Source organism: Cervus canadensis, chromosome 7 (assembly GCF_019320065.1).
Source record: "Cervus canadensis isolate Bull #8, Minnesota chromosome 7, ASM1932006v1, whole genome shotgun sequence".
In the NCBI taxonomy this organism is placed as follows: domain Eukaryota; kingdom Metazoa; phylum Chordata; class Mammalia; order Artiodactyla; family Cervidae; genus Cervus; species Cervus canadensis.
The window spans coordinates 17761987-17789364 of record NC_057392.1 but is presented as its reverse complement, the minus strand read 5'-3'; the positions used below and the strand labels follow the sequence as shown (position 1 = coordinate 17789364).

The 27378-nt window shown below is 46.1% G+C and overlaps 1 protein-coding gene across 1 annotated transcript in view; it reads left to right on the top strand.

Moving 5' to 3' along the window:
• DSCAM (DS cell adhesion molecule) overlaps positions 1 to 25878 on the top strand; it is an 806431-nt gene extending 780553 nt beyond the window's left edge. The window contains exons 31-33 of the mRNA XM_043474457.1: positions 6420 to 6617; positions 8114 to 8416; positions 24808 to 25878. Coding sequence (XP_043330392.1) covers positions 6420 to 6617; positions 8114 to 8416; positions 24808 to 25160 — 854 coding nt within the window. The 3' untranslated portion in view covers positions 25161 to 25878. The remainder of the gene's footprint in view (positions 1 to 6419; positions 6618 to 8113; positions 8417 to 24807) is intronic.
• The last annotated feature ends 1500 nt before the right edge of the window (positions 25879 to 27378 follow it).

The window sequence follows — 27378 nt, the reverse complement described above, 5'->3', positions numbered from 1 at the left end:
TCACTATGAACAAACCTAGTGGAGGTAATGGAATTCTAATTGCACTATTTAAAATCCTAAAAGATGATGCTGTTAAAGTGCTGCACTCGGTATACCAGCAAATTTGGAAAACTCAGCAATGGCTACAGGACTGGAAAAGGTCAGTTTTCATTCCAATCCCAAAGAAAGGCAATGCCAAAGAATGTTCAAACTACCGCACAATTGCACTCATCTCGCATCCTAGTAAAATAATGCTCAAAATTCTCCAAGCCAGGCTTCAATAATATGTGAACCGTGAAATTCCAGATGTTCAAGCCGGATTTAGAAAAGGCAGAGGAACCAGAGATCAAATTGCTAACACCCATTGGATCATTGACAAAGCAAGAGAGTTTCAGAAAAATATCTATTTCTGCTTTTTTGACTGTGTGAAAGCCTTTGACTGTGTGGATCACAGCAAACTCTGGAAAATTCTTCAACAGATGGGAATACCAGACCACCCGACCTGCCTCCTGAGAAATCTGTATACAGGTCAAGAAACAACAGTTAGAACTGGACATGGAACAACAGACTGGTTCCAAATTGGGAAAGGAGTCCGTCAAGGCTGTATATTGTCACCCTGCTTATTTAACTTATATGCAGAGTATATCATGAGACATGCTGGGCTGGATGAAGCACAAGCTGGAATCAAGATTGCCAGGAGAAATATCAATAACCTCAGATATACAGATGACACCACCCTTATGGCAGAAAGCAAAGAAGAACTAAAGAGCCTCTTGTTGAAAGTGAAAGAGGAGAGTGAAAAAGTTGGCTTAAAACTCAACATTCAGAAAACTAAAATCATGGTATCTGGTCCCATTAATTCATGGGAAATAGATGGGGAAACAATGGAAATAGTGGAAGACTTTATTTCTTTGGGCTTCTAAAATCACTGCAGATGGTGACTGCAGCCATGAAATTAAAAGAAGCTTGCTCCTTGGAAGAAAAGTTATGATCAACCTAGACAGCATATTAAAAAGCAGAGACATTACTTTGCCAACAAAGGTCCATCTAGTCAAAGCTTTGGTTTTTCCAGTCGTCACATAGGGATGTGAGAATTGGATTATAAAGAAAGCTGAGTGCCGAAGAATTGATGCTTTGGCACTGTGGTGTTGGAGAAGGCTCTTGAGAGTCCCTTGGACAGCAAGGAGATCCAACCAGTCCATCCTAAAGGAAATCAGTCCTGAATATTCATTGGAAGGACTGATGTTGAAGCTGAAAGTCCAATACTTTGGCCACCTGGTGTGAAGAACAGACTAATTGGAAAAGACCCTGCTGCTGGGAAAGATTGAAGACAGGAGGAGAAAGGGAAGACAGAGGATGAAATGGTTGGATGGTATCACAGACTCAATGGACATGAGTTTGAGTAAACTCTGGGAGTTGGTGATGGACAGGGAGGCCTGGTGTGCTGCAGTCCATGGGGTCACAAAGAGTTGGACATGACTGAATGACTGAAATGAACTGAACTGAACAAGGAAAAGTTAGAACAGCATGATGCGATGATGAGTCAGCAGTGGAGTTGTGGGGACCAGGCAGGATTTGCAGTTAGAAGTGTTTCTATGTACACAGTTGCATCCTCCCTCCACCCCCAACCCCCAGGGCCAGGACACTTTTCAGATTTGTGACCGCATGGACTGTAGCCTACCAGGTTCCTCCATCCATGGGATTCTCCAGGCAAGAATACTGGAGTGGGTTGCCATTTCCTTCTCCAGGAGATCTTCCCAACCCAGGGATTGAACTCGGGTCTCCCGCATTGTAGGCAGACGCTTTACGGTCTGAGCCACCAGGGAAGTCTTCAGATACTTAAGGTAGCTCAGATGGTAAAGAATCTACCTGCAATGCGGGAGACCTGGGCTTGATCCCTGGGTTGGGAAGATCCCCTGAAGGAGGGCGTGGCATTCCACTCCAGTATTCTTGCCTGGAGAATTCCATGGACAGAGGAGCCTGGGAGGCTACAGTCCCTAAAGTCACAATGAGCTGGACACAACTGAGCAAGTAACACTTTCTTTTTTCACCAGAGGTATCATTACCTTGGGGAACCTGAATGCACTTTTTTACTTACAAGAGTGCAAGGGTACAAAGATATGTGATCACTATTAGATGTCACCTGGGTTTGTTTTGTCATGTTTACCTGGACACCATGCATCCATTGTCACTCATTCTTTCATGCAAAGAGTGTTCGCCAAGCAGCCAGGTACATGCAGGGCTGGACTGGTAGACAAAGAAGATATTTCCCCCAGCACCCCTCACCTCTGACTGCCCTAGTTACTACCAGTTGATGTCTTTCTGCATCCCTGGCATTCTCCAGCATCTGTTGCTCTTGTTGTTCCGTCGCTAACTTGTGTCCAATTGTTTGTGATCCCACGGACTGCAACACCATAGGCTCCCCTGTCCAACATCTAGTTCTGTGATTTTTCATGGCTATGTCCTGTGAAGTTCTCTAAAGTGAATTTCTAGCCTTCCTGGTCCACCTACCAAATCTCCCATCATCATCTTTGTTAAACAGGATGGTCTCCATCCCTGGTCAAGTGTTTGTCACTCAGGAATCATGGGTTCAGTCCCAGGTTGGTTGATTCCTCCCACATGCCTGAAGTTCACTAGCTGGTAAATCTCACTCACATCTCTCGACAGTGTTGATGGTGGGTGAGGTCATCACCCCAGTCCCAGAGAGGAAGGCAGTGGGCACTTGATGAGGTCACAGCCCTCAAGGAGTGATGCTGGGCCAGACTCAGAGGAGCTCACCCCAAAACCCCACTCTCAACCCCTCCACACTGCCTCTAAGCAGAGATGATGCTTCCAATTGGACCTCTAGGGATGAAAGTTGCTTCCCATATATATGAAATAAGAAGAGTTTACAACATGGATTGAATCTTTCCTGTTGTGATTTAAAAAAAAAAAAAAATGTGCCACACTCCATCACCCATGCTGGTATGCAACATACAGTGGAAAAGTACCTGACGGAGATGAAGAGTCTAGTGTGTGAATCATAAATATTTATTCATTAAATGATAGGAATATTCAGCCCCCTCCTCATTCCATCCTCTCTGTGAGACAACTGGTAAGTTCATCCTACAAAGCTGAGGCCTCAGCATCCGAAACAGACAAAAACCAGTGACAGGGAGTAAAAGCTGATTAATCCCACAATTGCAGTCCACATGGCATGTTTTATAACCCTATTATCTGCCAAATCCTCTCTTATCCCAAGTTCAAGATAATTAAAATAATTTGATTCAATGGGCAGAAGCTTAATAATTCAGGTTTAGACCTGATGTTGAAAGGCCAAGAGTTATTTATATCACTTACCCCCTATCACTGATTGCTTAGCAAGCATGGTGCCTCATCACTGGAATTTATTTATAATGCTGAGGTCCCAGATAAAATACTTTCCATGCAGAGGCAGTAAACCCCAACATTTATTTGGTTAATAGATTAACTAGGAAGATGTACGAAGATTACTGAGTGGAAGCCAAGTAAGGTTTTTATTATAGCTGCTATCTTAGAAACTATCCTACAGAAAAGTTCAGTTCAGGTCAGAAAACCTGATGATTAAAAAATGTGTCAACCCCTCTGTAGTATTCTACCTACAGAGATAATTTTGCCCATAGGATGCTTGCTTAGAGCAGGACAAACTGCAGTTCAAAAAGTAATATCATGACCTATATTCCCAACATTATCAGGCCACTGGTAAAGCTGTCTTCATCTAGGGAAAAAAAAAGTGATAATGAACAAAATTAACTGAAAAAGACTTCTGGCTTGAGTAGTGCAATGTGACCATGGAACTTTCCAGATAGAGTGATCTCACTGGGAAAAGTGGTCCTTGGGAGTGAAGGTCTCTCTCTGGCCCACCATTGATGGGTCAGCTTAGCAGAAGGAAGCTCACAGGTGTGGGGTTTGGGGAGTTTGAGGGAATTGTGTCCTGGAAGTGAGACTCTCAAACTGACCCCTTTTTGCATAAGCATCCACACCAGGAGTAAACCTGATCCATAGCTGCACCAACAAGCAGCTTAAAGAAGAATAAAAATAAGAACACTCAAAACTTATGTAAGGGACTGGGTAATTTTCTGGAAAAGATTCATTAGCATTTAAATAACAAGCTCCACTATTTAAGCTCCACTTATCACGTTGACAGTGCCTGGGAGACATGCAAACTCCTACCCAGGAGAAAGTTTTTCTGTCTCTTTGAGGACCTCTCTCCTAGCATTTAGGCAGAGAAACCCAATTATCATTCATACCTGTCTGTCCAGAGAGCTTGGCGCTCCAGCATAACTCATTTACATTCTAATCAAGGCCCCCCGAAATCCTCCAATAAAGTCGTCTGTGGAATTTTGCAAGTAACGGATGAAATGTGTCTGAAAATCAATGCCCCAGAGAATTATGCACCAAGACGGAGCATTTTGATGATCCAGGAAATCTTAAAATATATCGACCGAGCTGCCATCTTTATGCTTCTCTGCAGCGTTGTAGAATGATGGATTAGATTCAAAGTCTGATAAGTGGAAACTGGCAAAAAGGAAAATTCCCCCACTTTAAAAGAAAGTCATTTCACCACTTTCAAGTGTCATGCCCCATGACCCCGCATGGAATTATAGACGAGCTAGTGTCACGCAGACACCATGCCTGACTCTTAAGGGTCTGACTGAGGACACACTTGGCCAAGTAATGGGCAGTCTTGGACTGACAGGTGGGGTCTTGAGTTCTGTTCTTATCCCTTAATAGCTGCATCACTTCTCTCTGAGCTTCCATCGCTTCAGCTGTAAAGTGACTCTGAGCTGCATGTATTCATCCTTTTCATCCAAAGTAGTCAGTGTCCAGGGATCACAGTGGACTCTCAGTTAATTTTGGATGATCCCAGGGTGAACGCCCTTACTCTGTCCTGCAGAAACTTGGAGGCTCAGGAGCATCATGAGTCCATGTCATCAGGCCACAGGTTCTCCCTTTGTTTTTTGTTATTTAGTAAGTGCTCCATTAGCGATAAGCAGTCATCACAGATGGCAGTGTAGAGAGGTAGCCAGATCAGTTTTGAAATAGAACCGCCTAAAATTCCTCTTTGAAAAGCGAGAATTCAAAAATGGAGAAGGACCCTATATTGCCTTCAGGATGGAGCCCCAGAAAGATCATGCCTCTCCCTTTTCCACAGAATTCCAGTGTCCAACACTCTGTGCTGTTGGACCATCTTTTTTTTCTTAGCTAAGAGTTGAGCTAAGAACTCAGTCTACCCACTTGACCTCTTGCCTCTGTTCCCAGACTTAGAGATGATGAAACCCACCTGGCTTCAGCCTGTTTGTCCATAAATCTCTGTGTTTCTGAAGATGGCAGAGCCGGGACATCCGAACATGCATGAACCCTTTGTTCTCCACATTGAATCACCCAAGTCTTCATCAGAGTTCAAACAAGCATGTTGAAGAGATGCTGCCATATACAAAGGGATATGAGAGTGCTTGGACAAAAATGGATCTTCCCTCTTCCCCTGCTCTACAGCATTGCAATTTAGTTGATGAACAACAGTCATACTTGAGGCAGTGAGTTAATATTAGACAGCAATCTATATAGGAGACCCCTGCTTGCTTTCCTAGAGCTGCAGTTAAAAACATGTCACAAACTGCCTGGCTTTTTTTTTTTTTTTTAGTGGCTTTAAAGAACCAGAATTTATGTGCTCACAGTTCTGCTAGCGACAGGTCCAAAGTCAAGGTGTCAGCAGGCCACACCCCCTCTGAAGCCGGTAGGGAAGTACCTTTCCTTGCCCCTTCCCAGTGTGTGGTGGTGGTCTCCGAGCTCCGCAGTCCAGCTGTGGCCCTTGATCCATCACCCTCTCCTCCTTGTCTGTCTCCTTGTCTTGTGAGGACACCAGTTATGTTCGCTCCAGAAGGCACCCTACTCCAGTCTGGCCTCATCTGAGCTAATAACAAAAGCAGTGACCCCACTTCTAAATACGACCACCATCTGAGGTTCCAGGCTCAGGATATGGGCATATGAATCTTTTTGAGGGAACAGAGTTCAACCTGTAAGAATACCTCGAGGTATACTATAGCAGGGAAGCCCCATTAGAGCATACGTGGCCCAACTCTTCCCTTTTACAGAAGGTGGTGATTCTTAGGAAGTTTAAGTGATATGAGGGGTGTCATGAAACTATTACGAGCCTGGAGCAAGACTCAAATTCATAACTCCTGAGTCCAAATCTGATGTTCTTTCTCTACAGGGATTGTTTAAGTGCTTAAGTATCACATGAGTGCTTCAGACCCTAGGGGAAAGGAAACCAGTGCTCCAGACAGGGCAATCAGGGAGAGCTTCCTGGAGGCAGCATGAGTTGATCATAGAGCTGAATCGGGAGAACCCCGCTCCACACCTTGATCACAGCCAACCACCCTCCCAAAGACAAACACAGACTTTGTTCTGGTTCTTCCCAGATCCCACCACCAGGAGAAATGCCAAGGCTGGGCCCACAGCGAGGAACCGGTACGCCAGCCAGTGGACCCTCAACAGACCCCACCCCACCGTTTCAACACACACCCTCACCACCGACTGGAGGCTGCCAACGCCCAGGGCCACAGGCTCAATGGACAAGGAGAGTGACAGCTACAGCGTCAGCCCCTCTCAAGACACAGGTAGGCCTGCGTGCCCCCTCTTCCCTGAATGAGCAGGACTACACTCAGTTTCAGGGCCCTACCTGCGCCCTTTCAAGGTCACTTTCAAATTGCTAGACCACTGACCTGACAGGTACCGATGAAGCTATGCTTCATTGGCCAAATCTAGGGTCCAGTGAAGTCCGCAAAGCAAAACCAAAGGAATCTATGTGGCAGGCATCCCGAATCTCAGACACACTGCTCCCTCTGCCCTTCACTCCTGCCCTGCAAAGAGAAACACAGAAGTTTCTAAACGTCCTCCCATGATTACAATCACCCTGATTATACTTTGAGGGTGTGTGGCCCACTCCCATCTCCAGGATTAAGACTGGACTTGGAGTTGCACGACAAGGTCACAGCACCCTGGATGGGGAACACGGCTGATCCATTTGACAGTGAAACAGGGCTTGATCATCTTGTCTGTGCCATTTGCCAAGACCTCATCCTAGAGGGAAGACAGAGCCTAAGAATAGCACTGGGTTGCCCACCCTCCCTCCAATCTAAAATTTTGAAAAGAAATTCTATCTAAACTTAATAGCTGTAGGAAATTTTCATACTCATTTTCTTTTTTTCTGGATGATATACTTCAAAAATAGCCTTCCAGAGGTGGAGCATCACCACGTACATTTATTTTTATGGCAGTTATTTCTCTTACAAGAACCTCAGAGTTCCACTGAGGTGACTTCAGAACTTTTGAGTAGGTTTAAAATGTAGAGTCTTCTTACCCAAGATGTACCTTTTAGGGTTCTGGCCGGTCTCCAGTCCCCATAAAGGGTGAGCCTCAAACACAAAGGATGTGCCCCAGGGTTCAGCTGTGATTCTGCCTAGTGACCAATTCCATGCACTTACGTGTTCGTTTCTAAGGATTGGCCTGTATTCCTGCCCCACGGAGGCCACAGGAGCTCAGATCATTCATGACAATGAAAGTGTCGCTGTGGCCCAGGAAGACTTACAGAGCAGTAAGGGGGCTCTGCCGTTCACGCATATTGCATTCCCACCTGTCTTGAATCCGCCTGCAATGCAGGAGACACGGGTTTGATCCCTGAGTCGGGAAGATCCGCTGGAGGAGGAAATGGCAACCCATTCCAGTATTCTTGTCTGGAGAATCCCATGGACAGAGGAGCCTGGTGGGCTATAGTCCATGGGATCCCAAAGAGTCAGACATGACTGAGCAACTAATCAAGCCAGCTGTCTTAACTAAAAGCAGAAGTTTTCAGGGGGATGTATTGCTGATCTATGGCAATGTCGCATACTGGGGACAGGTACCTCCAGCAAGTCAATTGAAACCCTGAAGCCACATGGCTGAGGTTCACGAAGGTGACCTCACAGTGACAAAGGCAGTCCTCAGATAAAGACCCAGGACTCCTGCCCGGCTGCCCAGTGATGGGGAGAACCAGTCACAGGCCCCCATCACCATGCAGTCAGTGCAGACTCCCAGTGATGACTCATCATCTTGTTTTCTCTTTTTCATGGCACAGATCGAGCGCGAAGCAGCATGGTCTCCACAGAAAGTGCCTCCTCCACTTATGAAGAACTGGCCAGGGCCTATGAGCACGCCAAGATGGAAGAGCAGCTGAGGCACGCCAAGTTCACCATCACGGAGTGCTTCATCTCAGACACATCGTCCGAGCAGTTGACGGCAGGGACAAACGAGTACACAGACAGTCTGACCTCCAGCACCCCTTCAGAGTCGGGGATCTGCAGGTTCACCGCCTCTCCCCCCAAACCTCAGGATGGAGGACGAGTGATGAACATGGCAGTTCCAAAGGCACATCGGCCAGGTGAGACGAGACACGCCTGGACCAGTGTCGGGGAAGTACGTCTTCCCAAGACACACTCTTCCACTGTGAAAGCCTTCTTGGTGTTTAGACTGGTCTTCTGTTTATTGATTGCTGAATCATGTACCACCCCCAAAGCCTAGAGGCTTACAGCAACAGTGATCATTTATTTCATGTATGAATCTGAAACTGAGTCAGAGCTTGGTTGGGACACACGCTCCAGCCGTGTCCATGGGGAAGCCCAGTTAGGATGGAGAAGACATGTTCAGTCGCTCACCTGGAGGGTGGGCTCTGGCCATGTCCTCCCAACATAGGTTTCTCCGTGATCTGGCTTGTGCTTCCTTCTGTCTAAGAGATGGACAGTGGAAATAGCCATTTCCTTAAGCCTGGGCCTGAAAACTGACGCAGCACTTCTGCCATATACTGTCGGTCAAGTGACCACAAAGCTCTGGGAGCCCAGGTTCTAAGAAGGGAGCTCTCCACTGCTTGAGAAGTATTGAAAATTGGGGGTGAGGGTTTCAGAAGGAGAGCAGTCTTACCAGTGAGCCAGCCTCTGGAACTTGGCTTCACTGAGTTGCCCAGTGTGACAGTGAATGGCTGGTATCAGGTTGGCAATATGTTGGTGTCTGCCTTGAGCAGTACAGTGAGTAGGAGCTGCAAACCCTGAGGCCTGCAGGGCCTGCCAGATCCTGTGAATGAGTGAAGAGGGTGAGGAGCAGAGCAAAGGGAGGGAGAGAGACTTGGAGAACTGGAGAGTTCAGTGACTGTAGAGGAAAAAGACTCCAGCAAACTCCTGCCAACTGACCCCGAGTGGAAATGGGGGCCTGTAAGAGGAGATTCTCAAGAGGAGACAGATATTTTGGTTTTCTATGGAGACTCACAGTTTTCAAGTGTTTGCTCAGATTTGTGCAAATCATCATACAGAGCAAATAAAACACATCTTTAGACTGCATCCAAACCATGGCAACCGGTTATAGTTCTCATCTGAAAAATCCTTTTTTTCTTTTTCACCCTGAAGTTTCTGTCTATAGATTTGACTTTGTGTGCTGGCTGATCCATTCTTGTTGAACCCAGTTTTATTTCTCATTTTCCTATTTTCTGAACTGCTATATAGGTTCTATTTCAAAAATGTATATCCATTTAAATCACCACTATTCCTTTGGGCTTTTCAGCAGAAGGCCAGGCTGAAATGAGCTTTATAAATGCATTAAAATATACAAAATAAAGATTGTCTATCTGGCAACTAATCTCCCAAACTGAGTCAAGATCCACACCAGCCGACTATCAAGAATGATGGCTTCATTTATTTCTGTGCTGTCTACCTCCTCAGGGAGAAGATGTTGTTATCAGTGGGTGTTTTTATCCAAAGGACTTTTTGTTGCTGGCATTTATTTGCAAGGCAGATGCAGCATGTGTAGGATAAATATGATGACTTTTTTTGTGGCTGTACAGCTTGAGGTTGAGGAAGACAGGAGAGGAGAAAAGTGAGCCTCTGGGCTCTTGTTTAGTCTTGCTGAGCTGCAGTTGGCTTGTCTATAAAATGGGAATGACACAGACGCCCACTATCTGGGCTTTGTGTAAGCTGTGTGTCGCCTGATGCAGGAGTCAGCAGCAGTAGTGGTCATCAGGTCTTGGGGTCTTGCCTGGTTGACGCGCTGCTAAGGCTCCCATGGTGACCCCACTGATGGTCTCAGGATGAGTTGCTGCCCCCCACCCCTTCCTTCCTCCTTTGGTTTATTTTCCTTCCGTGGCCATTGATTCCTGGAGAGCATCCACCTCATTTGTGTGTTACCCAGTTCTATGATACACTGTGACCAAGTGGGACTTCTCAGGAATTCAAGGATGGTTCAATATAAAATCATTAATATTAACAGAATTGGGGGGGTGGGGATACATGATCATTCAAGGCAGAGAAAGCATTTGACAAAACCCAACATTTTTCTAAAAAAAAATAAGAACACTCCACAAACTAAGAATAAAAGATAATTCCTTCAACTTGAGAAAAGGCATCTATGTGAAACAGCTAACATCATACTTAATGGTGAAAAATTGAATACTATTTCCCTAAGATCAGGAATCAGAAGAAGATGTCTGCTTTCCCCGCTTCTACTTAATATTGCACTGTAATTTCTAGTAAGGCAAGTTAAGAAAATGGCATCCATATTTGGCAGATAAAAGTAAAGCAGTGGCAAAGATTCCTCCTGCCAATGCAGGAGATACAAGAGATGCAGATTCAATCCCTGAGCCAGGAAGATCCCCTGGAGTAGGAAATGGCACCCACTCCAGTATTCGAGTAGCCTGGCAGGCTAAGTCTCTGGGGCTGCAAAGAGTCCGACACAACTTGAGCAGTGGTTAAGTACTTCACACTCCCATCCGAGACACACACCACACTTCCCCTTGCATACAGCAAGCCCCTGGAGGAGCACCAAGTATGTGTGCAGGTCTTGAAATAGTTAAAGGTTTGTGTCTTGTTGATGACTTGTTGTTCAGTGTTTTTTGACTCATATTAAAAAATGTTTTAACTGTTTTCATGAGATTGTTGCCTGGATCCATCAGAACAATTGAAAATCACAGCTAGGGAAGGTACTATTGTCTTAATATATACACTATTTATGTATTATTTTTTAATCTCATTTTTAAAATTAATTAATCAATTATTTATTTATTTGGCTGTGTTGGGTCTCAGTTGTGGCAAGTGGGATCTTCCTTACATCAGGCGAGATCTTTTGTTGAGGCCCATGGACTCTCTAGTTGTGGCATTCAGGCTCAGTAGTTACAGCACTCAGGCTTAGTTGCTCCACGGTTCATGGGATCTTCATTCCCTGACCAGGAATCAAACCCACATTCTCTGCATTGCAAGGTGGATTCTTAACCACTGGACTCCCAGGGAAGTCCCTTAATATACTATTTAGGCTAGAATGATTTTATAACTTTAGGTATGAATAAGCTTTTAAATCCACCTGAATTCTAATGTCCACAAACTGTTGTCCACTCTAGATGCCAAAATTATTATTGAACATTTGATATGCTTTTAGAAAAATATGTCATCCTTTGGAAGCCTTCCTATATCCCCTTTATAATGGAACTAAATTAAGCACTGGGCACAAAACCCACAGTTACAATGTAGTATCCTGCTGACTGGAGACTGTCAAAATAGCAGTTCCTTGAACAGGTCTTTCAAACCAAAGTCTTTACCTGCGTTCCCTCGTGTTTCTGAATGTTTATCAGTGATCCAAGTCTCTGGATATCTGTTTTCTTGCCATCAGTTCTTCTTTTTTGATGAGCTTTTTTTTTTTTCCATTTATAATCCCAAGCTTTTAAGTTCATTGCAAATCAGGATTAAGTTAAATGAATTTGGCCAGATTGTGGCTGAAGGAAAATAGGAAAAATGTCTTAGTTATCTTAGTTATCTTTATTTCCCCCCCAGTGCCTCAGATATCTGACAGCATAAAGAGTGTTCAAGAAATATTTTCAACTGACTTAATGCATTGAATATATACTCCTATCACTGCCTGATGTATAGTAGGTGCTTAATAAATGTTATTGAATGAATTAATATATGATGATTGTGATGATGAAAATATTGGCCAATTGGTTCAAATATTACAACTATAGTAAAATAAAAGGGTACATTTAAGTCTACTCCATCTTCCAGCCTAACTTTAAACAAAGTGATTTATTTTCTAATCTTGCTCTTAAGTCAAAACAAACTCTCTTCCACCAATGGGGGTAGTTCCTGATTAAATGTGGACAGCTACTACCAAGGCAGGTATCAAAATCTAGCTTTAGATTTTTAACACATCTGAATTTTGAATTTGCTGCCTTTTTAGGACTTGTGTATTTCAAATCAAATGCAAGTCTTGTAACTTCCATTTTCTTCAATAAGTCATGGCTGGGACTTCCCTGCTGGCCCAGTGGTTAAGACTCTGAGCTCCCAATGCAGGGGGCCCAGGTTCAATCCCTGGTCAGGGAACTAGATCCCAAATGCTGTAACTAAGACCTGGTGCAGCCAAATAAATGAATAAATATTAAAAAAAAAAATAAGTCATGGCTATTTCCATCTTTAGGGCTTCCCTGGTGGCTCAGAAGGTAAAGAATCTCCCTGCAATGCAGACCTGGGTTCAATTGCGGGTCAGGAAGATTCCCTGGAGGAGGGTATGGCTACCCACTCCAGTATTCTTGCCTGGAAAATTCTATGGACAGAGGAGCCTGGTGGGCTACAGTCCATGGGGTCTCAAAGAGTTGGACATGACTGAGTGACTAACACACATTTACACTTTAAAAACAAAACCAACAAGCCCTCTATTTCTCCGAGAAGCAGCTGGAAAGTTTAACAGCACCGTTTCCTATTGGTCAAGGTGGCTCTTATACTTCGGTTATGATACCAAGTTTTGGTTTCAGGTAGCACCTGGAGCCAGTTTCTGACATTCTTGGATTCCTACTGCTTCTTCATTCATGGTGCTTATCCTGTGCAGTCAAGAGATGCCACTGCAGGAAGCTACTTAAATCAATTTAAAGTTTCAAACTTGCAACCTAATACAGCCTGGCCCCGCCAGCAGCTCGGGCAGGACCCCCACAACCCTTCTGATCTCCGCAGCTGGACACCAAGGCTCCATCCAGCCTTGAATGTCTGCACCTCCCTGACTGGCTCCCTGACCCCACTCCTCTGCCACAACGAACGCAGTGGGAGTTTTCTGATTGGAAATGGCCATTGCCTGCCTCCAACTTGCTGGCTCTCAGAGCAACCAGTTACACGAAGCAGTTTGGGGATTTTAGTTTTAGGATCCGTTTATCCCATACCTCATGCTTTCCTGAGTGTGTGTCTGTTTAACAGAAGAGAAGAGCGTGGAGTGAGAGGCAGGGTTCCCACCTGAAGGACAGCCAGCCTCTGCTCAGGTCACATCCCCTGCAAAGGCTGGCCTTGTTCCCAGCTGTCGTTGTGTGCACATGTAGCCATGTACCTGCATGTGCATACACACACATGCACACACACACACACACACACACACACACACACACACACACACACACAAGGCTTGAGGTCCCTGGCCTCCATCCTTCTAGAGGTAGCCTTGCTGTTTCCCACCCAACCTCCCTGCCTCCCTTCTTTCCTCCAGCCTGTGTTTTCTGGCATCCACTCCACAACTGGTCCTGCTTTCAGAGCCCGGGATACACCCCAGTGTGGGGGTCCCTGAGGGGGTCTTGTGGGAGCTGGAGCTGCCTTTGACCCTCACGGACCCTTCCCCACTAGGGCCTCTGAATGCCCTAGCAGTGAGTTCCCAGCTCGGCTATCCTCTAATTTTCCAATCCTGCTTTTTATCCAGAACTACTCTATTTCAGAAGAATTATGAGCATGGACAAATTTAAAGTTCCACTTCATACCTCAGTGAAGTTTTGAAAAGTTCGCCAGCAAGTAGGAGGATCACAATAATGATGAGCCCTTAAAAATGCATGAAGTCTCCCAGGTACAAGCCAAGAATGGTAACAGAATCTGCAGGCAGGACCTCTGGTATCCAGTTCACATTATTTATTTAGAGTTGTTCCTGGTTGCCGTTTGGGAGTGCAGATTCATTTACCAAGAGGGGTTTGTTTACGAGTTTTCATTACCACTGCAACATTAATATTAAACTGGAAAAGCGTTAGATCTGGTTGGGCTTGGGTGTGGGCAGGCTACACGCTCCCCTTTGTAAGGAGCTCTTTGATGCTGTAGTGTCCTTGCAAGTCTGTGTGGTTTTTAAGTGAAATTGCCAGAAGTCGAGGTAAGCATCCTTGGTTTCTTACTTTTGCATCAATCTCCAGCTCCATCCAAGCACAGACATCACACCTTGTTAGAGCTTGATGAAAGTTCCTTTTTATGTGTCCCCAGAGGAGACTGGAGCCCGCAGGGACCTTGCGTCACTGTCATTCTGCATGATTTTTTTGTGAAAGCGTGCACATGTTCTCACACTTGCTGAGGAATAAAGAATTGTCCAGCAGGGAAAAGAAAGTTATTGGAACATGCCTTGGAGTTCCAGGCTCCCCCAAATGCATTCATCTGTCTCTTTTTTATCCTTAAACTTCTAATTCAAAAGTGCTTGACCAGTTGTCACAGATGAGATAGTTCAGAGCATAAAAAAAAAACACCTCTTTTAAGATTCAAGGTTTTCATTAGAAACAATCAGACGCATTTTCCTTGTAGGCATGTATGCTAAGTCGCTTTAGTCGTGTCCAACTCTTTGCAACCCACTGGACTGTAGCCCACCAGGCTCCTCTGTTGATGGGATTCTCCAGGTAAGAAGACTGGAGTGAGTTGTCATGCTCTCCTCCAGGGGATCTTCCCAATCCAGGGATTGAACTCGCATCCCTTGTGTCTCCTGCATTGGCACGTGGGTTCTTTACCACTGTCGCCACCTGGGAAGCCCCTCCCTTGTACAGGTAAGATTTAAAGCTCGCAGGGGTCACAGAACTACTTGAGCAGAAGCAGTATTTCAAGGCAGGATTTCAGCCCACCCTCACTCATACCTGCCCATGGCTCTGAGCTCCCACCTCTTCAGGGCAGGTCGACACAGACCTTCTGACTGCTGGTCCATAAGGCCCATCCCTTACTTTTCTCCATGACAAACTGAGGCTGTAATTCCTTGTGGAGTAGGAGGGACCGAGGACTACAATTCCTCATTCTGATTGAATCCAATGCTTTAAAAGTAAAATTAGGGCTTCCCAGGTGGCACAGTGGTAAAGAATCCACCTGCCAATGCAGACGATGCAGGAGGGGCAGGTTCGGTCCTGCGTTGGGAAGATCCCCTGGAGGAGGAAATGGCAACCCAGTCCAGTATTCTTACCTGGAGAATTCCATAGACAGAGGAGCTAGCGAGCTACAGTCCATGGGGTCACAGAGTCAGACACAATTGAGCGACTGAGCACAAAATAAAACTGAAGTGAAATAAGGACCACTTGGAATTCGGAGCTCGGACCATCTAAGTTAGGGCTTCTCAACAGCAGCGCCATTAACATTTGGGGTTGGGTGAAGCCTTGTGGCTGGGACCAGCCTGGCCATGGCAGGATGCTGAGCATCTCTGGCCTTGGTCTAGAAGCCAGTAGCAGCTGCCTTACCAACCAAGACACCCCCCAAAGCTTCAGGCATTGCTGTGTGTGCCCTGGAGGGCAAAATGACCCTCAGCTGAGAACCACTGTTGTCGACTGTAGACTTTCTTTTCCCAGGCTGTGTGTGGCAAGTGGCCAGAACCCTCATCACAGCCAGCTTCACAGAGAGCAAGTCCGTTACAGAGTTCCTGAGTTGCTGCATTCTCGTTCTGTGCCGGGAATGATTTTGCCATTTTCTTCCAAAGCTAAAGTGCGTTCAAACATCGCATGTGAGTCTGAACAGATAGAGAAGGTTCAGGAGGTTTTGCTTTCCTGATAGGCAGCTGCGGTGGGTGCAGGGGCGGGAGGATGATGTCCTGGTTTTCAGTTAAAAAGAGGCAAGTTTAACACAGCAGTTTTCGCACAGTGGGGCCGAGCAGGGCTGAAGGCCCCAGGGGTGGTGGATGACACTCTCTGAGCTCACGTCTGCTGATGGATGTTGGGATCACCAGGGGAGTCTGTGCTGGCGTGCAGCCCACGGCCAGGAGTTGTCCCGGCACCAGTGAGCAGAGTTAACCACCGAGAGAGAAATGGATGCCGACTTATTTAGTCTGAACTTTTGGGGATGTCAGTGGCACCGGCAGTCCCCAGAGGGCAGGGATGAGAGGATGAGAAATGGCCCGTTATGTCAAATAATAAGGCATAACTTGGAAATAATGGCTAAATCGCCTCTCATCCTTCAGGGCCTGAGTCAGTGCAGCGCCTGGGCTCCGGCGGCAGCGAGGGCAGGGGTGAAGGGTGCGGCTCAATGCCCAGGTATCGCAGAGGCCCCCAGGCAGGTGGACTGTTGAGGGTCAAGGGCCAGCCCACAGCTGCAGTCATAACCCAGACCCCTTTGCCACTGGCCTGTGACTCAGTGACCTTGACCTTTCTCTGTATGTAGCTCTGTGTCTCTCACAGTCACCTCTCCGGGTCCTATGTCTCCGTGATGCCCATCTGCTTTCCTTTGGCCGTGTTCCTCTGACCCCCTCCCCGCTGCCTCTCTCCCTCTTTCTGCCCCCATCTCTCTGTCTGTCTCTCCCCATCTCTCTGCTTCTTTCTGTCTCTGTCTGTGTCTCCCCCCACCCTGCCCTCCCCGTTCCCACCTCACCCCCGCCCTGCCCCATCCATCTCAGCACCACGTTGACCAAGCTGGCCGGGCAACTCGGTCTTTCTTCCCGCTCATCCCGCCTCCTTCCCGACTCTCACCCCGTCCACAACTCTGACACAAGGGCCATCATCCTCCTAAGGAGCAGAGCATGGGGCGTGACCATCCAGGGAGCACAGACGTACAATTAGAACACATGAAAGCCAGTGGGTGGAGACAGCCCTCAGGGTGAAGGCAGGACTCAGACCCCAGGGTCGTCTTTGGGTTCCCACTGGGTTTTGGAGAGTAGCTCACACGGATCAGGAGATTGGGAAGATGCTAGAAGAGATGGAATTGCAGGCAGACAGGTGAGCAGAGCAGGGAGGGAAGGAAGAAGGAAGGTGGGCAGGGAGGGAGCTCTGGGGTCCCCAGGTCCTTCCCTCCAGCCTTCATGGGGCTCCCACTGGACTCTGCCCTTTTCTCCTATAGCTGCAACGTCACCTTTCAATATGCAGCGTCCGCTCTGATATCCTCCCATCTCTGTCCTCTTGTCACACATGCACATGCACACACACACAGAGATACACATGCACATACAGACATACATGCGTGCACACAGAGACACACAGACACACATACATGCACACAGACACACATACACAGATACTCTCTCTCTCTCTGTCTCTCTCTCTCCCCCTCCCCTGGAAGCCGGTCAGCCTGGTTCCTGCTCTGCACTCAGCTACCTCCTAACCCCCTCCCACCTGCGCTCACTGGGCTCTACTCCCCACCCCCATGCCTTTTATTTTCTGGATGAAAGTTGCAACACATGCGTGCTAAGTCGCTTTAGTCTTGTCCAACCTATGGTCTTTGCAACCCCATGGTCTATAGCCCACTTGTAGTCTCCTCTGTCCATGGGCTTCCCCACCTGGGAAGCAACGAAAACCAAGCAAGAAAGAGGGAGTGAGAAAGTGGACAGGTGGCCAGAGGAGAACCAAGAGAGGAAGTTATAACCAAAGAAGTGAACATGAACCCCACGGCCCTGGTTTCCTGGAATCTCCCCCAACCCAGGCTGGGCAGCAGGGGTCTTTGGGTGCCCACTGGGTAGACCCTGCTTCCCCAGGGAGCAGGGGACCAGGTACAAGTGACTCTGGCTTGGCCTCAGCAGAGATAGAGGATGGATGACAGGACAGCCCACCAAAGGCACACCTTGGGGACAGTGGAAACCACAAGCATATTGACTGCTGTTACTGACCATTAAAGAGAAAGCCCCTCCTGCCTTTGGTGGAAGGGGCAGAGCCTGTCCCACATGGCAGAAATGTTCAGAGAGGCATCCTGTGAGGCCCCCAGCCCATCCCAGCTGGGAAGACCCTCTGTGTTTGGGACCTGTGACCTCTGTAAAAATCACTGCAGGCTGAGTGGCTCAGAAGGACAGACATGTACTCTCTCACAGTTCTGGAGACCAGAAGGCTGAGATCAAGGTGTCAGTGAGGTTGTACTCCCTCAGGAATTTCAGGGAATAATCTGTTCCTTGTCTCTTCTGGCTTTTGGAGGCTCCCAGTGTTCCTCTGCTCATGGTCCCATCAGTTCAGCCTCTGCCTTCTCCCCTCTTTGTGCCTCAGATTCTCCTCTACTTTCTTTTTTTTATAAGGACACATGTTTTTGGACTAGGGCTACCCAGGGGCTGCTAGTGGTAAAAAATCCACCTGCCAATGCAGGAGACCTAAGAGATGCAGGTTTGATCCCTGAGTCAGGAAGATCCCCTGGAGGAAGGCATGGCAACCCACTCCAGTATTCTTGCCTGGGAAATCCCATGGACAGAGGAGCCTTGTGGGCTACAGTCCAGGGAGCCACGGCTGAAGCAACTGAGCATGCATGCACAGATAAGTGGTTGGATTTAGGGCCCACCTTAAATTCAGGTGATCTCATCTCAAGATCCTTTACTGAATTGCAACAAAATCCTTTCTCCAAATTGGGACACATTCCTGGACACTGAGGGTTGGCATATGGACCTGTCTTTGGGGGGACACTAATCAACCCACAAAAGACAGAAAGTAAGGTAAAAGAAGAGTTCTCGATTCATTCACCTGGCTGATTTCCAGCCCTGTAACTTCAGACTCTCTGGGAAGGGAGACATCTGACAATAAAACCTCCACCTGTATTATCTCATTAACTCCTCCTTCCAGCACTCTACAGTGGATTCAGCTCTTATTCCTGTTTTATGAATAAGAAAACTGAGCCCAGACTTAAGTCTATCAGGTTAAATGCAGAGCATCATCCGGGGCTTTCCAGGTGGCTCTAACGGTAAAGAATCTGCCAGCAATGCAGGAGACCGGGATTCCATCCCTGGCTGGTTGGTAGCTCTAGTGGTAAAGAACCCTTTTGCCAATGCAGGAGACATAAGAGAAGCAGATTCAATCTCTGGGTGGGGAAGATCCCCTGGAGAAGGAAATGGCAACCCCATCCAGTATTCTTGCCTGGAGAATCCCGCGGACAGAGGAGCCTACAGTCCCTACAGACAGAGTTGGACACGACTGAGCAACTGATCACCGTGTCATCCAGACTTTCACCTTTAATCACCACCATTAGAAACATCATTTAGTTCCTCCCACGTGAAACAGGTAGATGGAGAGCCAGGGATTAAGGAAAGCAGCTGTGTGGGTGTCTAGATTGTCAGGACAGTTTCACATTCCACTTCTCTCTAAGTGCTTGGTTGTCCATGCATCTATAGACATCTGCAGAACCTAAGAGATGGATGGACGATTAGAGAATCCAGTTTCTTAATTGGTGCTGGGACTAGACCCTGGAGAAGGGAATGGCAACCCACTCCAATATTCTTGCCTGGGAAATCCCATGGTCAGAGGAGCTTGGCAAGCTACAGTCCAGGGGGTCACAAAAGAGTCGGACATGGCCTAATGAGTAAACACCAAACAACTGGGACTGGCACAAGGGGTGGGATTTTAATGGCCATAAAGCATCTTTAATAAACAGCACTCCCCACGATCACTCTGGTGCTTTCTTCCGCATCAGTGCATGAATTATTAAGAGAGCTCATTTGCAGCATTCACACAGTTGAAAGAGCTACTTTACGTGCTAATCAGAAAACACACACTGTCGAAAGGAGCTAATGAGAGCATCATACAACTTAATCAAGCTTTTGCCTGAAAAACTGGATCTTTCAGAGATATTGACTATTCAGAGATGCTTGGCAGGCCTGCAAGAAGCCAACACAGAAGCCCTTGTACATAAAGACGTGGTGCTGAGCTGTTTTCTTTATGAAGGATTTCCAATTCTCACCATTCTTTTCCAGCTAGCTTGTTCACTCCATCTAAAGCGGGAACCCCTGCAGGCAGCGGGCAGGTGGCAAGGGCTTTGTCTTTTGATTTCAGACACATTCGTTCTACATAATCAAGCTCGTGAGCATCCCACAGTCCGGCTGGGACTAAGATGCTAATACTTTTTAGGGATTTAATAAGCCTGTTCATTCAGTGGGGAGTTGCTGAGATGGAGACCCATTCCTGAATCTGTGACAACGCACTGCAAATATGCCAAGCACTCGAGATTCAGTTGGGTCACAGAAACAGCATAAGGTACTCTTGACCTACATTTTAAAAGAAACGTGGAGGTAAATGCCTTCCACAATTTCTCAGCGTTTGAACAAACTGTTTTAAAATAATATTAGTTATGTAAAAAGAGCCAATTGAATCCAATGTGTTTATTGGATTCTTGGAATAAAGACAGATGATCACTTTCAGGAAATAGGGTATATTAAAATTTCAAAATTAGTTCATTAGAGTATGTTGATTCACATGTAAAAAAAAATATTCTTCATGCTAGAAAGGAATTGCTCCAGTTTATGTTTTTAACGACAGCTGCGTTAATGCTTTCATGATATTTGTTTACAAATAATTAGCCCACAATAGAAAAGGTTGAATAATGCATCTGCAACCATAAAAGAAGACAGAATTTTCAATACCACCATCAAAAAAGGCACTAAGGACATATGGTTTTATTTTTTTCTTAATTAAGTAGTTTTATTTTTCAGGACTAAAGCTGATACACAGCTAGATATACCTTCAACATTAGGGTCTATAACAGTAAAATTCATGCCACCATTTTTTCTAAGTCAAAGTCCAATACATCAAGTCACCAAAACCCATTTCACAAGAATGCCAAATTACATCATTTCTTTCTCTAAGAGTGTCATGGACAATTTATTGTCAAGAATTTATTATTGGAGTTTCCTTTGATCCAGTTCACTGTATGAAGCTAGCACTGAATTAAAAGTACCTTGACTTCAGTGAGCCAAAACCAAGGTGTCGCTGGGGCTGTTTTAGTGGAATACAGGCTAAAAATATTAATGAGATCATGTATCGTTACTCACTGTCACTTCATAAGATCCTGAAAAAGTCAATGGGAAAATGCTAAGTGGATTCCTGCTTCAAAAATACCAAATAACATGACAGTGTAATGCAAGGACTCAGAAATCAACTCAGTAAAATTTCCCAGAAATAAGGTCATCACGTCTCTTACCCTGGGGGAAAAAATCTTATGAAAAGCCAAAGCATTTTGAAAATCCTTATGCTCATTTATACTGTGCAAAATGAATTTTCCAGTAATTTTTCAGCCTGTCTTGCTTTTGTTTCTAGTTCTCCTAACCATTGAGCAGTCTCTCCCTGCTGTTTAAATGGTTTTTCTCTTTCAGTGAGTAAACCTCAATTTCAAAGATTCTGGGATTTACGTGTGCGGGTGTGTGGGCGGGGGCAGAGGCGGGTTGTGAATGTCTGCTCAGTCTTGTTTGACTCTTCGCAACTCTATGGACTGTAGCCCACCAGTCTCCTCTGGGGTTTAAGTCACTGTCTAATTGCACACAGCTTCACTTCTTTGTCGGAGAAGGAAATGGCAACCCACTCCAGTATTCTTGCCTGGAGAATCCCATGGATGGAGGAGCCTGGTGGGCTACAGTCCACGGGATCGCAAAGAGTCGGACACGACTGAGCGACTTAACTAACTCACTTCTTTGTCAGCACCACAACCAGCTCATGGCAGTCCTGCGGGACACAGGAGCCTCCAAAATCCTGCCAAGGGGTTGGCTGAGGAAGGCATGGAAAACTGGGAATATTTTGAAGCAAAAGAAACAAGAATTGCCAATTATTTTAGATTCAGAAAGTTAAGGAATGACTTCTGCCTTAGATATGTTACTAAGATCTCCCCTGTGGTGTCCCCACCCACATCAAACTCAGCAAGTCTGAAACAAAACCCACAATCTTTTCCCACCAAAATGTGATTTTTCTCCTAGACAGTTCTTTGCAACGAATGAATGGTCCTGCTGTCCACCCAGGTTTCCTAATCTTGACACCTGGAAGGGAGTCATCCCTGACTCTTCCTCCTTTTTCACCTGTCCCACCTGTGGTCATTTCCAGAGCCCTCTCCTTGAGCCTCTTCCACATTTCACAATTTCATTCACTCTCATTTCCCTTTGGTGCTCAGCCCACCATCATGGCTCCCTCACCTGTACATTCTCCCACCTGGTCTCTCGGCTCCAAGACTGCCTGCCCCCAGGCCATTTTCTAACCAGAGTTGCTCACCAGGTATGCCATGGAGGAGTTACAGGTGAGCCTGTCACCCCTAGTGTGGCCAGGGAAGCCCATTGCACTCATCCCAGTGTGTTGCACAAATACCCCTTGTCTGTCTGCTTCTCAAAGTGAGAACAATTGGAAGCACTAGGCTACACAATGAACACTGTTCATAAACTGCCAGCAGATCAGATCCAGGCTTCAGTCCAGCTCAAACCTGGAGGATGTAGTTTGCAAAGCATGTATAGTGACTGGGCTGAAACCATGCTCTTGCATTTAGAAAACCTGCAAGATGTATTAAAGACTTGAACCAGGGTCAAGAAGATGGGACCAAAAATGAATCAACAGATAGAAGTAGAATTAATTTCAAGTAGAATTAACCTGGAGAAGGAGGTGTCAATATCTGAAGTTTCAAGCATCAATTTCTGGTAAGATGAGGATGACATTTAAAACGATTGGGCACAAAGGAGAAAGTGGCCTTTGGAAATGAGTCTGGGAATAGGGGCTGGCCTTCATAAACTGGGTTTATAGACTGTGGCATTTAAAATTCATAATGGACAGTCATGTGGAAATATCTAACAAAGCATCTAAAATTCAAGTCTAGGGCTCAAGAGAGAGAGAGCAAAATGGAAATGATGGATATGAGAGCTATTCATAATGAGATTAGATGAAGGCTGAGCCCCAAAGAGAGGACTGAGCTCAGGCCACTGGAGAAACCCTGTACTTGAGGATGGATGGAGGACAGGGTCAGGGAAAGGATTGACAAGTGTCAGTCGGAGGTCCAAGAAGAGCTCTGGGAGAACGCAGTGACATGGAAGCTGAGAGTTCTGAGAACAGAAAGATCAACTGCATGAGATGTTGTAGGTTCTATAGAAGGAAGAGGAAGTGATAAGAGGTGCTAAAAAGAAACCATGGAACGTGACAATTAGAGGCACAGTCCAACTTTCAAAGAACAGTTGCTGTAGTTGATGGTGATGGTAGCTGTGCCAGTTCAGATTTTCCAAGAAGCAGATGCCAATGCAGATTAGATATGCAAGGGATTTCAGGAGGCATTCTTGCAAAGAATAAAGAGATAAAAAAGAAGCAGTGTTACCAAGCTCAGGTTCAGCTTCCTACTTCTCAAGAATCCAGTGCTAAGAGACAGGTGTTGGCTAAAGAAAAGATAGCTTTATTGAGGAAGCTGGCAAACCTGGGGAGAAGGTGGACCCATGCCCCAAAGAACCAAATCCCCAAACCACAGGTTTTGCTCAGAGATTATACAGAAAAAAGAGGAAGGGTCTACATGCTGAGGAGAGAGTTTTGGATGCTTAATTAGCTTATGGACATTCTTCTGTAGTCAGTGGTGAGGTTACAGGAAGTTAACATCATCAACCTTCTAGCTGGTCAGGGATTTATGTGCTTGTGGTCAGTGTACAATTAACCTCTTCTACCTGATGGGGGTTTCAAATCTGCAAAACCACTCAAAGGATATGGCTGAAAATATTATGTATAGCCCTTGAGGAAGAAGTAAAGGTCCTTTACTTTGGCTAAATTGTTATTATTTTGTCTTGCTTGACTGTTGTTCTTTGTTTCTGCATTTTGTTTCTCTGACTAAATTTATTCTTTGGAATTTGGGCAAGGCCATGGAAGCTAAAGTTTTTCTACAAATAAGAGGCAGGCAGAGGATATGGCCAGGGTCTGTTGCAGGAAGGCCTCGTAGGGTCCTGCTCAGTTACAGCAGAAGCAGGCAAAGAGAGTCCACAGACTAAGATGCGGGTGTGACACCTGTGAGAGGAGAGGGGAATGAGGAAGTGGGCAGGGAGAGTCTCAGCTGCAGCCAGGCAATGGGGACGCCCTGAGCAAACCTCTCACTGGGAAACCCCAAATCAGCAGGGTTAGTCATGAAGGGAACCTGTGGTCTCAGGCAGTGCTGGGAGCAGCCCAGAAGGTGACCTCAGTGTCTGGGGGGGGGGGGGGGGGGGGGGGGGAAATTGGATTCTGCAGTTGGATTCTCCCTGCAGCAGGTTCTCTTGAAGAGGGTTGTTTCCCTGGCACCATAGAAGCCCAAGTGAGTGGTCCTGAGAAGGAAGTAGAAACCCTGATACTCAGTCTAAGCTGTTCTCCTCTCTCTACATGGCACTGAGTGAAACAGAAAGACACAAGCATTTTAGCAGGCAGGCAACGCCCGGTAAGGAGGCCATGTGCTCTGGGATTTCCACCAAAAGCAATCATAGAAACCAGTAGCTAAATGACGGCCAAGGTCACATAATTCCATGGAGGTGCTGAGACGCCATCATTCTTTGCTCAGCAGCCCTGCCTCCCTCCCCAAGCCCCTCACTCTCCTGAGCACTGCCCACTGTATCCAGGGTTTGGTCTGTCACTGTTTATACCCAGCGTGTTGAGATCTCTGTTTCTCTGGTGTAACTATGACTTTTAAAAGCCAGCTCTCCTTGTGTCTGGTGAGGGGTCGGGGCGGGGGGGTGAGGATGATGCCTTTGTAGGAATTCTGACTTTGTAGGAAGTCTTGGGAAAGGCAACCGGAGGGTGTGGTGACAGTCACCTCTAAACCCTGAGTGACCCATCACATATGCACAGGGTCACCAGGCATCTATAGACCAAGTTGAAGAGCCCACCTAATCCTCTGCATTTCCTTCCAGGTGACCTCATCCACTTGCCTCCATACCTTCGAATGGACTTCTTGTTGAACCGAAGTGGTCCAGGCACAAGCAGGGACCCGAGCTTAGGGCAGGCGTGCTTGGAGCCCCAGAAAAGTCGGACCCTGAAACGCCCCCCAGTCCTTGAGCCCATCCCCATGGAGGCGGCCTCCTCCACGGCCTCCACGAGGGAGGGACAGCAGTGGCAGCAGGGGGCTGTGGCCACATTACCTCAGCGCGAGGGGGCAGAGCTGGGACAGGCAGCCAAGATGAGCAGCTCCCAGGAATCACTGCTGGACTCACGGGGCCATTTGAAAGGCAACAATCCCTACGCCAAATCCTACACCCTGGTATAACCAACGGCATGACTGGACAGCGGTTGTAAATATGGTTTAACAAAGTCAATCAAAGCTACCTTTTTTTTACGGAATTCCAATATTTATAATGAAAGAAAATTGCCAAAATATATTAAAAAAAAGAGAGAGAGAAAATGCTGAAAAAAAAAAAACCACAGACAGTGCAAAGACTCTCCTGCTTTTTTTCTGTCTGAGTGTGAGATCCATCTGTCTGGGCATCTGATTTTTTGGGAAAGAAGTCCAGTTTTATGATCTTCACGGGCTATTGCATTTTTACTGATTTTCTACAAAGTGCATGGGGGACTCATTCAACCTTCTGACCGGAAGTTCTATCACACAAGATTAAAAAAAAAAAAAAAAAAACAGGAAAAAAAATTAATCCTTTGTGAATTTAAAAGGAACCTTGATTTGGGGGCCGGGGAAATGTTAGTCATGTTTGCACATCTTTCTTTCCCATTAGAAACTGGGTCCCCGATTCGACCTCCTTCTGTTGTTACTTAGAATGAGTACCGTCAGTGAAGGGGTGGGGGGAATCAATTTGTTTTGGTTTTCTTTTTGGTTTATTTTTTAATTTAATGAGACACTCTTTGCATTTTGTCTAAGCGAAATAAAAAAGAAAGGTGGTCTGCCTTTATTTCGATGTCTGCTTCTCTTGTCTCCTACTGACCGCTGGATCCTCCTTCCTAGGGAGGCTTGAGTTTACAAACACCAGGGCTGGACCCAGAACCCAATTTAATAAACCAGAGCGGATTCCAAGACTCTGATCTCTACAGGGCAGTGGGGAAAGAACACAGAAGATGCAGTGAGTCTGAGTATTCATGAGGGGCTGGCCAGGTATTCTGAGCACCCTCACATGCTCTGCTCCCTACCTTCCAATGATACTTGGCTCTCCAGTTTGGACCAGGGGTCAGCAAACTGTGACCTGCAGGACAAATCCAGCTCACTGCTATTTTTACAAATAGAGTTTTATTGGAAGACAATCATTCACACTGACTGCATTTTGTCTATGGATGTTTCATGCCATGATAGCAGAGTTAAGCAGTTACAACAGAGATGGTACGGCCTGCAAAGCTGGAACTGTTCACCATCTGACTGTTTATAGGAAAAATTTGCAGACCCCCACTCTAGAGTCCCACAGTTGGCCTCAGCTCACTGGAGGAAGGAATATTGGAGCAGGAGAGGGCCAACCCTCAGGGACCTGTCCTGTCACCACCATGACCAGTATCTGATTGTGCAGTAGAACATTTTAGTTTCTGTTCCTCTAACTCTCTTCTCTGCACCCAGAGAAAACAAATCCAAGAGTAAGTGGTGCTCTGCTGAAATCTAACTTTCTTTTCCTTCCTCTCAGTTTAAATTATTTACCTCTTGGTTCATCCTAACAGAACCCATACTCTTAAATAGTATGAACCATTTTCTTCTTATAGTACACTTTAGAAAGAACCCCCAACACACACATTCCCCGCTCCAGACTCTCTTAGGTCTCATGTCAGAGGTTAGGCATTGACCAGAAAACTTGGTCAAATGCTGGTGACTGCTCAGTTGCCCAGGTAGCAGACTGCACAAATACCTTCCCTCCCTTTATAGTCTCTACAGGCTCCCCTAAAGCCACCACCTTAGGCTGGTGCCAGCCATTGCAGTTTGGGAACATGTTCAGGAATTTCTTTCCTGTTGTCCCTCCCTCTGTCCTTCCGTTCCTCCCTTCTTTCCTTTCTTCACTCCTTCTCTCCTTCTTTTCCATCATTCCTTCCTTCCACTTATTTTCCAGGCAGGACCATTTGCCTACGTAGATTCAGCAACGCTGAGCATCTGCAGAGTAGGTCAAGGACCATGCCAGGACCACCTGCTGGTCCTGACAGTAGGTGACTCCCTGGGATGCGAATTGTTTTATTCTTGCTGTGGCTTCAGATTTTAATCCGTGTTGACAGCTTATTGTTTGCATCCTCACACTCTCACAGACTGCTGTCTTTTATACAAAGAAATGAAATGTTACTTTCTGGGAAGAAAAAATTAAAGGTCTATCTTTCATCAACTTAAAACTTACTATATTCCCCCAAACTTAGAAATTTGCCTTTAAAAAAAAGATTTATCTCAAACTGTGGGAAAATAAAAAATTTCACACCACGTCTGTCTCTGGAATGGATTGTTTTCAATAATACTGCCTTGAAAATGTTCATTAAAATGAGTGGAAAACACTCATTAAAATGAGTTCGACACGTAA